Genomic DNA, 11,948 nt, shown 5'->3' on the forward strand with positions numbered 1-11,948 from the left:
TGTTTGGATTTAGCTTTAGGCCACTAATATATTTGAGCCTCCACTAATATGTTATTTATCTTACTTTCTATGGGCGAGTTAACTGTATTTATCTTTTAAATCTTAATCAGACAATATAAAAAGTTCTTTTATGCACAATATAGAAGAGTTTAAATTTGTGAAATTTTTGTCATTGTTTCGTAAATGATCTACTTTTTTTCTCTTGCAATTTATGACTTTTTAGACGCACGGTCTAAATAGTCTCTTTGAACAACCTTAAAATCTTACGAGTACACATTAAAAACAACAATTCAAAAATTTATAAATTATTACAAAAGTTAAATAACAATCTAATATTTTATCTAAAAATTGAGTAATATATAAACAAACATTAAACTCGAATCTAACATTATTTTTCGAGGGCCATTATTGCACAGCGAATCAAATTGGTTGAATCTTTCTCAATCATCCTGGCCGGAACTTGTACGCAGCACTTGTACGGAGCAGGTGAGAATTAATAAATGCTTATCAGACAGAGAAGCTCCAATCAATAAGGTGAAGTGTTTTATTGAATGTTGTTGGATCATCTGTGATCTTTATTGTGTATGTTGTTATATCATCTTCATCCACAAATATTGCTGCAGAAATTAACAATACAGATAGGAGTTACAAAAATGAGATTTATATTTGAGCTGCATTTTCTCCGTTGAATTTTGAAATTGTACAAATAAAATATTATTCAAGCTCTCAGGGACCTATTTAGTATGACATGATACATATTTTAGAAAAATAATTTTTAAAATATGTTTTTTTCAAGTAAACTATTATTTTTAATCATGATAATCTCATTTTAATTTGGTTGTCTTACTTTTCTTTTTAGTTTATTTTTAAAGGAATGTTTTCTTCTTCTTCTTCTTCTTCTTCTTTTTTTGGCGATTATTTAGTTTTAATTTTCCACACGACATTTTTAAAACAATATTAAAAGACATTTTGATACGTTTTATGTATATATTTAATTTAGGATCATATGAATCTTGTTTATTTCTTAACTTTTTGTCAAGTGAAAACCAGACAAATATTAACCAATTAAAGATGGTGTGATTTAGTAAATACATTAACCAAGATTAAGATGTATCAATAACAACAATATCAACTTTGCCAGTGAATCCTATAAGTGGGGTAGGGGACTGCAGAGGGTGGTTGGAACGCCGTACGCAATCTTACCCCCTATCTTGTGAGAGAATAGGGAGATTGTTTTCAATAAATCCTGAACTCAGAGATTAAGAAGTATCCTTATATATAAATGATCTCTGTTATATCACCAAATTCCCTGTAATACAAATCATCCCTTCCTTGCAACAAATGAAATAATTACATAGATAGAGGGCAATATATCTTGAATAGGAGCTCCATGTAACAAGTTAATACTCTAGGTTCCTAGTACACTTTAGAGTAAAATACAGAATCTTGACCTTGTATGATTAGAAAAGAAAGAAAATAACTAAGACATTATATTTCCAATCTTCCACTTGAAAATGGTTTAGCTTCCAATGCAGCTGAATTCATGCTAATAAAATCATAGCTACTTCTGGAATTCAAATCGAAGCTAACGGAAGTTTCTTCGAGCTTAATATTCATCATCTTCTTTTGTTCTCCCTCCATTAAGTATGTAGACTTTTGTAGATCCTTATTAGTATCATCTTGTGTCCTTTTACCTGCAGTAGTTTCATTCTCGTTGTGTCCGTGCATGTAATCCATTAAATTTGACAGAGCTATATTGAAATCTGTAAGCTGAGCTCTTGTTTCGTCTACAGCACTAGGAGAGTTCATATCGGTGGACAGGCTCTTCTGAGCTTTATCTAATATTGCTTGCAAGTACTTGCCCTGTGCTTCAATTCTCATTTGCAGTTTCTGTTGAACCTTTTAGAACAAGAAACAAAATAAACGGATCTAATAAATACGATATCAAAGAACTGAAGTTAAATGATATGGTGGTGTAAGACCAAGTTTGGCAATTACTTCACAAATCATTGCGTTTTTGCTCGTTAGGACTAGGAATTCTTCTAAATAAAAGGTTTAATGTGTACCTCAAGCTGCTCGTGTAAATTTTTCTGGACTTCAATCTGACACCTCAGTGCCTCACTGATTGGAGCTTCTCTGTCATATAAGCATCTATTAGCAAGAACACAAGGTGTTTTAATGTATATACACTTCGTGAAGTCCACTATTAGGCATGGTTTAATCAAATAAATAAAGCTTTAAATACCAGTGAAGGCAACTGCACTTGAACTAATTTTAAAATTCAACGGAGAAAATGCAGCTCAAATATAAATCTTAAACTACTGAAGTTCGAGGACACTATTGTTCTGGCGGAAATATTTAGAGGCAAGTAATTAAGAGTCTCAACTCTCATGGAGAGATATTAGACAACTGGAAAGACAATATAAGTATAAGAAACAGTTGAATTTCCTGGCACCTACCCTTGCATACCGTTCATGCTTGATGAAGTGATACTCGGTCCTGAGGAATGCAAACTGAATTGTCCAAAGGACTCCCCTGCTATAGTGAAAAACATAAGGAGCACTACAAGATTTACTAAACAAAAAGAAGGATCACGCAAAAATCTAGTTACCTATGGGAGAAGCATTACAAGATTTACTATATTTCGAGCTCTGTTAGACCATTTACATGTTAAATATAGCACGTAATACAATTATCAAGCATTAGAATACAAATTTAAGAAAGGAGCTTTATGTCCACTTTGTTTTCTGGTTCAGCTTTCCAAATGAGTTTTCAAAATCATCCAGAACTTACCAATATTCTCACTGTTTTGTTCTGCTGCATTTTGTTTCTTGGTCTGCTGTCCAAGTCTATACTTCTGCAAGATAAAAAAGGGATAAAACCGCCTAATGAGTTTTCGACAGGGAAAAAACATCTATGAATAGAGATGCAGAAACTTGACTCCACCTGCAAATGACTCTTCAAATGATAGAGTGTCAAGCCCTTCAATCCCATTAACCTTAGTACTGACTTGGGAGTTGCTTCTGCAAAGTTCAAGGCCTTTTATCAAACATCGCAGACTCTAAAATAGAAACCACAAATCCAACACATTGTTAACTCATTAGCACAAGCGAGAAAGTAAACCAAAAATCCCCGTCCCTGTGTAACTCAAGGGGAGGACATACTATAGCCTCTGCTCTTTAGCATTAACCTCATTTCTAAGTTGTTCTTAGTTATCAGACGATTAATTTTATGAACAGTGAAGACAGACAACGCCAGACACTGTTAGTTTATGTCAAGAGGGATTGTTTAAAATGTAAGATACTTGAAATCCATTACATAAGGAGAAGACAAACGACATAATCAGCCACGACACTGTAACGATCAACTTATTTAAAATACATGATCACATCGATATTGATTCAAAAAGTCAACAAAAATGGGAAGTTTATAACCCAGAGCTATTTATGGTGGGGAAATTTTCAAGACAACATAAGTACACTCGATTTAGGTCATTGGCAGCTTTCACAAGATCTTGGTTCCAAATTATGGGGTACCTTTCTACTTTTTCTTCCATCTTTCTTTTCTTAAAAGGAAATAGCTTCAAAAGGCAAGCAACCAATTTATCAAGAAAGAGTACCAAACTATTGAGTATGGTCATAGTGTTTGGCTCATTCGTTTCAAATTGATCAATCAACCAACAAAAGTATCAAAAAAAGAACTAACAATCCCCAATAAATGAAAAAACATATGCACAATAAATCAATGCCTATTGACAACCACATACCACAAAAACTTATAATGACACTCCACAATGTAAAAAGTCTATCACCCATTAAAAGCAACAACAACAACAATTACTTTTACATCAATCCTAAACCAGTTGGAGTCAGCATATGAATTCTCATTATCTATTTCACTCTATTACTGATTTCATTATTATGATTATTGAAAACCGTGTTCCCGTGGTCACCTTGTGCTCAACTCGACTAATTACACAGATACATTCTACCCCACCACCACATGTACCAAATAACTCACGTCATTAACCAGTAAGCTTACACCCTTCGGTGCAATTACTGATTTCACTGTAACAAACAACAAAACTGAATGTAAAAGAAAAACAAGAACTCACTATCAGGTCCACCAAGCTTAGTTACAGCATCAACAAAACGATCATGTAAATCAGCAGTCCATCTCAATCTTGGCTTTGGGTCCCTTGTCATCACCACCCCATTTTCATACCCATAACCCATCTCTCCTCCACCATTATACATCCTATCCATGAATCCCCACCCCACCCCCCACCCAAATTCCTCAAAACTCCTCCACAAGTCACTAAAAACGCTAAATTTAAACACCCAAAAAGCTTATCAAGTAGAATAAACAGTTCCAAGAATTCCCAAAAGGAAAATAAAGCAAATGATCAACTAAAAATTGAATCTTTTTTCTTTGGGGGCTGATAAAAAGAGTCAAATGGGGTTTACAGAAAAAAAAACCAAATACAGAAGAATTATTTTTTTTTAAAACTTTGTATAATAGTAATCCGTACATGCAGACGTGATTAAAAAAAAATTGCAGGGAAAAGGGCATCTATAATTTTGATAAAATAAAAAGAACACGGAGAGGAAAGACCGGCGTGGAATCTGAACAAACATATGACCGCCGAAAATTTATTTATTTTTTATTTCTATTAATCTATACTATATTAAAATAATATAAGTTACATACGTAATGATTTATTTATTTTGCATACAGTTTTTATTGATTAATGTAATACACTTATTAATGCACTAAAAAATTAATACGTGTATCAATTTTGTTCCATCCAGAATTCTTCATCTATGTATATTTATTACGTGTTCTTCCCGAACATCTTTTTTAATTTTGTTTAAGATTAAATTATTCTTTTTTGTTTGATTTTTTCTTTTATGATAGAAAATTATATTGATAATATTGGATTTGTTTTGCCTTGATTTTGTAGGTATCTTGAAGATGGTTGATAATGAGAACTGTTAGAGTGTGAACATTTTAATATTTTATTAAATTGCAATTTTAGCAATTGTCCATTGATGACATTCAATGTCATCTTTATTATTCTTTCTTTAGTGCATAAAAATGTCTTTCATTATCATCTTTATTTAGTGCAAGACTAAATCATTCCATTATGTATTTTTAATCTAATTATCACTAATAAGTGGTGCACTAAATCATATTATTATGTATTTTTAATCTAATTATCACTAATAAGTGGTGCACTAAATCATAATGATGCACTAAATCATAATGGTACACTAAATGATGATAATGATGGCATTCTATTATTTTTTCATCTTTGTATGATTTTCTCTCCTATAAATAGAGAGGTCTTCTTTGTTTTGAAATAAGAATAAGAGAAGAAAAAATTGAGAGAGTTAAGTTTATATAAAAAAGAGAGTTCTTATTAGTTGAAGGGAGGTGTTCTTTGTGTAGAGCTTTAAACTCAACTCTTGTCCAGAGTTTGTTGAGTTACATTTTTTTTATAAGGCTGTTGTATCCTGGAGGGGACAAGTCAAGAGGACTACCGCTGGACCAGTGAAACGATTTACTGCAGTGGGCTTGAATCTCCTTAAAGAGAGCGAGATATCCGCGCCTCAGCCAAGAAGTGAAGTTAATTTCTTCATTTTATTTTTCAATTGTAATTTGTAATCTTATAATTTCACCAACAATTTTTAAGGAGATTCAATATGGCTACAATTGAAAAATCCGCGGATATCAAGATGGGAGATCTAAACAAACCATTTCGGTTTAATGGTAATCATTTCAAGAGATGGAAGGGTAAAGTACTTTTCTACTTAAGTCTTCTCAATGTTTCATATGTGTTAACTCAAAAAAATCCTAATAAAGTTGACATCCTCTCCATGGATAATGATGAACTTATTTCTCATCAAGAGAAAGTGGAAAAGTACAATAATGATTCCTACAAGTGTCGGTATTATATTCTGAATTGTCTATCTGATAATTTTTATGATTATTATGATAGAACTTACTCTAGTGCAAAGAAAATATGGAAAGCATTGCAGAGTAAATATGATACCGAAGAAGCTGGAGCGAAAAAATATGCTGCTAGTCGATTTTTTCGTTTCCAAATGGTGGATGATAAATCAGTGATAGACCAAGCTCAAGATTTTATAATGATCGTTGGAGAGCTCAGGTCCGAGGAAGTCAAAATTGGAGACAACCTTATTGTTTGTGGCATAATAGACAAACTTCCACCTTCATGGAAGGAGTTTCAAAAAACTATGCGCCACAAACAAAAGGAAACCTCTCTTGAGACTTTGATCATGAAAATCCGCATGGAAGAGGAGGCAAGGGGCCAAGATGCACTTTTACAAAATGAAGAGAGCAACATCACAACGAAGGTAAATTTAGTTACTTCAAAATATGTTACTCCTGAATCTAACAAAAATACCTCTTTGAAGCCTAAGAAGAAAAAGTTCAAGAAAAATAATGGTAGACTTCCCAAGAAAAATAATGGTGAAAATAGCCAAGCACAAAATCAACAAATTTATGATAAAGAACCGTGCTTTGTCTGTGGCAAGAGTGGGCATATTGCTCGATTTTGCAGATACCGGAAACGTGGTCCTATACCTCAGGCAAACGTTACCGAAGAGCCTTTTGTGGCAATGATTACAGACATAAACATGGTTGAGAATGTTGATGGATGGTGGGCTGATTCTGGTGCAAACCGTCATGTCTGTTATGACAAAGATTGGTTTAAAAAATATACTCCTTTTGGAGAGCCCAAAACCATCATGCTCGGTGATTCTCATACTACTCAAGTGCTTGGAACGGGAGATGTCGAATTGTATTTTACCTCTGGAAGGATATTAACTTTGAAAGATGTACTTTATACTCCTTCCATGAGAAAAAACTTGATGTCTAGTTTTCTTCTTAATAAAGTAGGCTTTAAACAAATTATTGAATCTGATCAATATGTAATTGTGAAAAAAGGTATTTTTGTGGGAAAGGGGTATGCTTGTGATGGGATGTTTAAACTAAATGTTGAAATGAATAAAATTTCTACTTCTGTTTACATGCTTTCTTCTACTAATTTTTGGCATGCTCGTTTGTGTCATATTAATGATCGTTATGTTGGAATCATGAGTAATTTAGGATTAATCCCAATGATTAAAAAGAATTTTGAAAAGTGTGAAGCTTGTAGTAAAGCAAAAATCACTAAAAGGCCTCATTTTAAAGTTGAAAGAAAAACTGATTTATTAGAATTAGTTCACACTGATATTTGTGAACTTGGAGGAATTTTAACTCGTGGAGGAAATAGATATTTTATCACTTTCATTGATGATTTTTCTAAGTTTACATATGTTTACTTAATGAAAAATAAAAGTGATGCTTTTGAAAATTTTAAATTTTTTCTCCATGAGGTTGAAAATCAGTTTGGGAAGAAAATAAAAAGAATTAGAAGTGATAGAGGCTGTGAATATGAGTCAAATGAGTTTAATTCTTTTGTTAGATCATCGGGAATAATTCATGAAACTACTCCTCCTTATTCACCTTCATCTAATGGTGTAGCGAAAAGGAAAAATAGAGCTTTGGTTGAATTGACTAATGCCATGCTTATTGAGTCAAATGCACCTTTGAATTTTTGGAGTAAAGCTATTTTGACTGCGTGTTATGTGTTAAATCGAGTGCCTCATAAAAAGACTAAACTAACACTTTTTGAGTTGTGGAAAGGTCATAAGCCAAATTTGGGATATCTAAGAGTTTGGGGTTGTCTAGCCTTTGTGAGGCTAATGGATCCCAAAGTTACAAAATTGGGTAAGAAAGTTACTACTTGTGCTTTTCTTGGTTATGCTTCAAATAGTACAGCCTATAGATTTTTTAATCTTGAAGATAATATTGTAATAGAATCAGGTGATGCTATTTTTCATGAAAATAAATTTCCTTTTGATTCTAAAAATAGTGGGGGTCAAAGAATTGAACAAAATATTTTATCACTACCTAGTTCTTCTTCTTCCATTTTAAAAAATAAAGAAATTGATGATTTTGAGTTAAGAAGAAGTAAAAGAGCTAGAGTAGAAAAAGATTTTGGGCCTGATTTTTATGTTTTTAATGTTGGAGATGACCCTTTCACTTTACAAGAAGCTTTATCTTCGTATGATTCTATTTTTTGGAAAGAGGCTGTAAATGATGAAATGGAATCACTAATTTCTAATAAAACTTGGAAGTTAGTTGATTTACCACCAGGTTGTAAAACAATTGGTTGCAAATGGGTCTTACGAAAAAAGTTAAAACCAGATGGATCAATTGATAAATATAAGGCTAGACTAGTTGCTAAAGGGTTTAAGCAACTAGAAGGCCTAGAGTTTTTTGATACTTTTTCTCCGGTTACAAGAATTACATCCATTAGACTTTTAATTGCTATGGCTGCAATTTTTGATTTGCATATTCATCAAATGGATGTAAAAACTGCTTTTTTAAATGGAGAACTTAATGAAGAAATTTATATGGAACAACCTGAAGGTTTTGTTGAAGCAGGCCAAGAAAGCAAAGTATGTAAACTTACTAAATCCCTATATGGCTTGAAACATGCACCAAAGCAATGGCATGAAAAGTTTGATTCCTGCATGATTGAAAATGATTTTAAAACAAATGAGTGTGATAAGTGCATATATCATAAGTCTTGGAATAATACACATGTTATTATTTGCCTATATGTTGATGATTTATTGATCTTTGGCTCGAATATGAATGTTATTGATGATACTAAGAACATTCTTAGAAGCCATTTTGATATGAAAGATCTTGGTGAGGCAAATTTTATTCTAGGAATAAAAATTACTAGAACATGTGATGGAATTTTCCTTGACCAGTCACATTATGTTGAGAAAATTTTTTAAAAATATAACTTTCTTGATTGCAAGCATGTTTTAACTCCTTTTGATTCAAGTGTACACTTGTTTTCTGTTCAAAGTGAAATTGATGTGATAAATCAAAAGGAATATGCTAGCGTAATTGGAAGTTTGAGATATGTGATTGATTGCACTAGGCCTGATATTGCATATGCAGTAGGAGTACTTAGCAGGTTTACTAGCAAGCCAGGTAATGAACATTGGCATGCTATAACAAGAGTTATTAGATATTTAATTGGAACAAAAACTTGTGGTTTGTTCTATAAAAAATATCCTGCTGTACTTAAAGGCTTTTCTGATGCAGATTGGAACACTCTAGCAGGTGATTCCTGTTCTACCACTGGTTATATTTTTACATTGGGTGGTGGTGCTGTTTGTTGGAAATCAAAAAAACAAACTATAATTGCTAACTCTACCATGGAGGCTGAACTAATTGCTTTTGCTTCAGCTAGTGAGGAAGCGAATTGGTTAAGAGATTTATTATTTCAAATACCTTATTTTGAAAAATCAATTCCTCCAATTTTAATTCATTGTGATAGCACTGCAGCAATTGGTAGAGTTCAAAATCGTTATTACAACGGTAAATCCAGACCTATAAGGAGGAAACACAGTAATGTAAGATCATATTTGACAAGTGGTACCATTAATGTTGATTATGTCAAATCTTGTGAAAATCTTGCAGATCCTCTTACTAAGGCCTTAACAAGAGAAAAGGTCTGGAGCACATCGAGGGGGATGAGATTGAAGCCTATAAATCCATGAGTCATATATGAGGAAACCCAACTTGGAGACTAGAGATCCTATAACCAGGTTCAATGGGAAAAACGAATCATATGATGACTTGTTGTGAAAAAAATGCACTATTTTTATTCCCTCCCTATGATGTGAGTGCATTGTTTCCTGTAGTGAACTGAGGAGGTTGAGTTTAAATAACTCTTAATGAAAATCTGTAGCCCGTATGGGTGGAGTGTTAAATTTACAGGAGCACTCTTGATAGATTTCACCTATGTGAGTATGGAAGTAGGCCGCTTCCTATGAGAATTAGGCTTATTCTCAAAAGCACTCATAAAATCGGGATAGCACAAGGCCGTAATGTGCTGGCTTATAAAGCTCGTGACAATACCTTGATTACTATGTGTGAGCAGTAATATTTTATGTCCCTTAAGCAGTCATAGTTCAAGTCTGAGACCACTACGACTCTGGAGTAAAAGTTATTGTTTCACTAAGTGGAGGTTCAATGCAGAGCACACCTTCATTATGTATAGTAATCTTCCTTCAGCTGATAAACTCTCTTATACAATATTAAAATGAGTGGGGGATTGTTAGTGTGTGAACATTTTAACATTTTATTAAATTGCAATTTTAGCAATTGTCCATTGATGACATTCAATGTCATCTTTATTATTCTTTCTTTAGTGCATAAAAATGTCTTTCATTATCATCTTTATTTAGTGCAAGACTAAATCATTCCATTATGTATTTTTAATCTAATTATCACTAATAAGTGGTGCACTAAATCATATTATTATGTATTTTTAATCTAATTATCACTAATAAGTGGTGCACTAAATCATAATGATGCACTAAATCATAATGGTACACTAAATGATGATAATGATGGCATTCTATTATTTTTTCATCTTTGTATGATTTTCTCTCCTATAAATAGAGAGGTCTTCTTTGTTTTGAAATAAGAATAAGAGAAGAAAAAATTGAGAGAGTTAAGTTTATATAAAAAAGAGAGTTCTTATTAGTTGAAGGGAGGTGTTCTTTGTGTAGAGCTTTAAACTCAACTCTTGTCCAGAGTTTGTTGAGTTACATTTTTTTTTATAAGGCTGTTGTATCCTGGAGGGGACAAGTCAAGAGGACTACTGCTGGACCAGTGAAACGATTTACTGCAGTGGGCTTGAATCTCCTTAAAGAGAGCGAGATATCCGCGCCTCAGCCAAGAAGTGAAGTTAATTTCTTCATTTTATTTTTCAATTGTAATTTGTAATCTTATAATTTCACCAACAAGAACTGATCACACGGACCATGAGGTTGGGTTTATGCACTATTGCCATTAGTGATTGCAGTTAAAGATTTGGCAGCGGAGCCTTCAGACTTCAATTGCGCAGTGAAATCTTATTTTGCAATGTTCTTAATAAAGTTTGAAGCTTGATGCTGTGCAAAAAGTGGGGACTTCCCTCTTTCAAAGCATCTGATTTGGAGAAAGTAAGTAGATGAATTGAGGATAACTTGATAGTTAGAAAATCACATCTCTATAGAAAATTAACAATGACCATAAAATTGAGTTTCGTCACAATTCTATTACTTATCAAGTTATCAACTGTCGAGCAGAGGGTCTCTCGGAAACAGTCGTCCTACCTCGATAGGAATAAGGTTTGCGTACACTTTACCCTCCCCAGACCCCACGTTGTGGATTTCACTGGTTTGTTGTTGTTGTATCAAGTTATCAACTGTCGTTTCATGTCCATAACTTTATTGTTTATCAAGTTATTAATTTGATTATCTATTCATTAATTTTACTATAATTTGTGGGTTTTCTAAGTTCTATATATGCTATCTGTTGGTATGTCTTAATATTTGATTCGATGGATATCATTCTTAATTTTTGCATTTTGTTTTTAACTTTTTGTGATTTGGAATATTAACTTGAAAAATTGGGAATGCCTAGATAAAGAAATTATTTTTAGAATGAACATGTATTTGACCAATCAAAACTCTATATTTATTTTATTATTTTGCATAATAGAAGCTACTATAGGTTTAAATCTTAAATTACCTTCATTGAAAATTAAATTTCTGCCCTTTAAGATTTATGAGTGTTAAAATTCTTTTATCGGTAATTTAGTCCTAATATTGTTGCATGCCCGTAGTATTTTTTATTTTTAGAAATTTGTGATTCTCTTTTATACATATACCTGGCACGTAATTTTTTAAAATATTTTTACCCAAAAATAATTATTTAAGATATCGACATGCAACCAACTTTATTATTTGCATTACATATTTGAAACTTTCTTACATGATCTCTTTGAGAAAACAAATAACATG

General features: G+C 32.6%; 1 protein-coding gene across 2 annotated transcripts; it reads right to left on the minus strand.

Moving 5' to 3' along the window:
- Positions 1–1,272: 1,272 nt before the first annotated feature.
- LOC129888457 (myb family transcription factor PHL11-like) lies at positions 1,273–4,436 on the minus strand. 2 transcript variants are annotated; one of them, XM_055963431.1, is made up of 6 exons: positions 4,115–4,436; positions 2,947–3,023; positions 2,794–2,857; positions 2,460–2,538; positions 2,067–2,136; positions 1,273–1,899 (listed from the first exon to the last, which is right to left on the minus strand). In XM_055963431.1, exons 1-6 carry the CDS (start codon positions 4,263–4,265, stop codon positions 1,489–1,491), a joined length of 852 nt encoding a protein of 283 aa, XP_055819406.1. In that variant the 5' UTR covers positions 4,266–4,436; the 3' UTR covers positions 1,273–1,488. The 2 variants fall into 2 exon arrangements, with proteins under 2 accessions (XP_055819406.1, XP_055819407.1); XM_055963432.1 differs by having other exon boundaries at positions 2,460–2,535; positions 4,115–4,430.
- Between the last annotated feature and the right edge of the window lie 7,512 nt (positions 4,437–11,948).

Source organism: Solanum dulcamara, chromosome 5 (assembly GCF_947179165.1).
Source record: "Solanum dulcamara chromosome 5, daSolDulc1.2, whole genome shotgun sequence".
Taxonomy (NCBI): Eukaryota; Viridiplantae; Streptophyta; class Magnoliopsida; order Solanales; family Solanaceae; genus Solanum; species Solanum dulcamara.

Bases quoted from the DNA above. Each gene is read 5' to 3' on its own strand.
- LOC129888457 (XM_055963431.1), bottom strand. From the start codon at position 4,265: ATGGATAGGATGTATAATGGTGGAGGAGAGATGGGTTATGGGTATGAA. The intron at 3,024-4,114 runs GTGAGTTCTTGT...TGAACTTTGCAG, and splicing joins TAAGCTTGGTGGACCTGATA to AAGCAACTCCCAAGTCAGTA. The intron at 1,900-2,066 runs GTACACATTAAA...TTGTTCTAAAAG, and splicing joins ATTTACACGAGCAGCTTGAG to GTTCAACAGAAACTGCAAAT.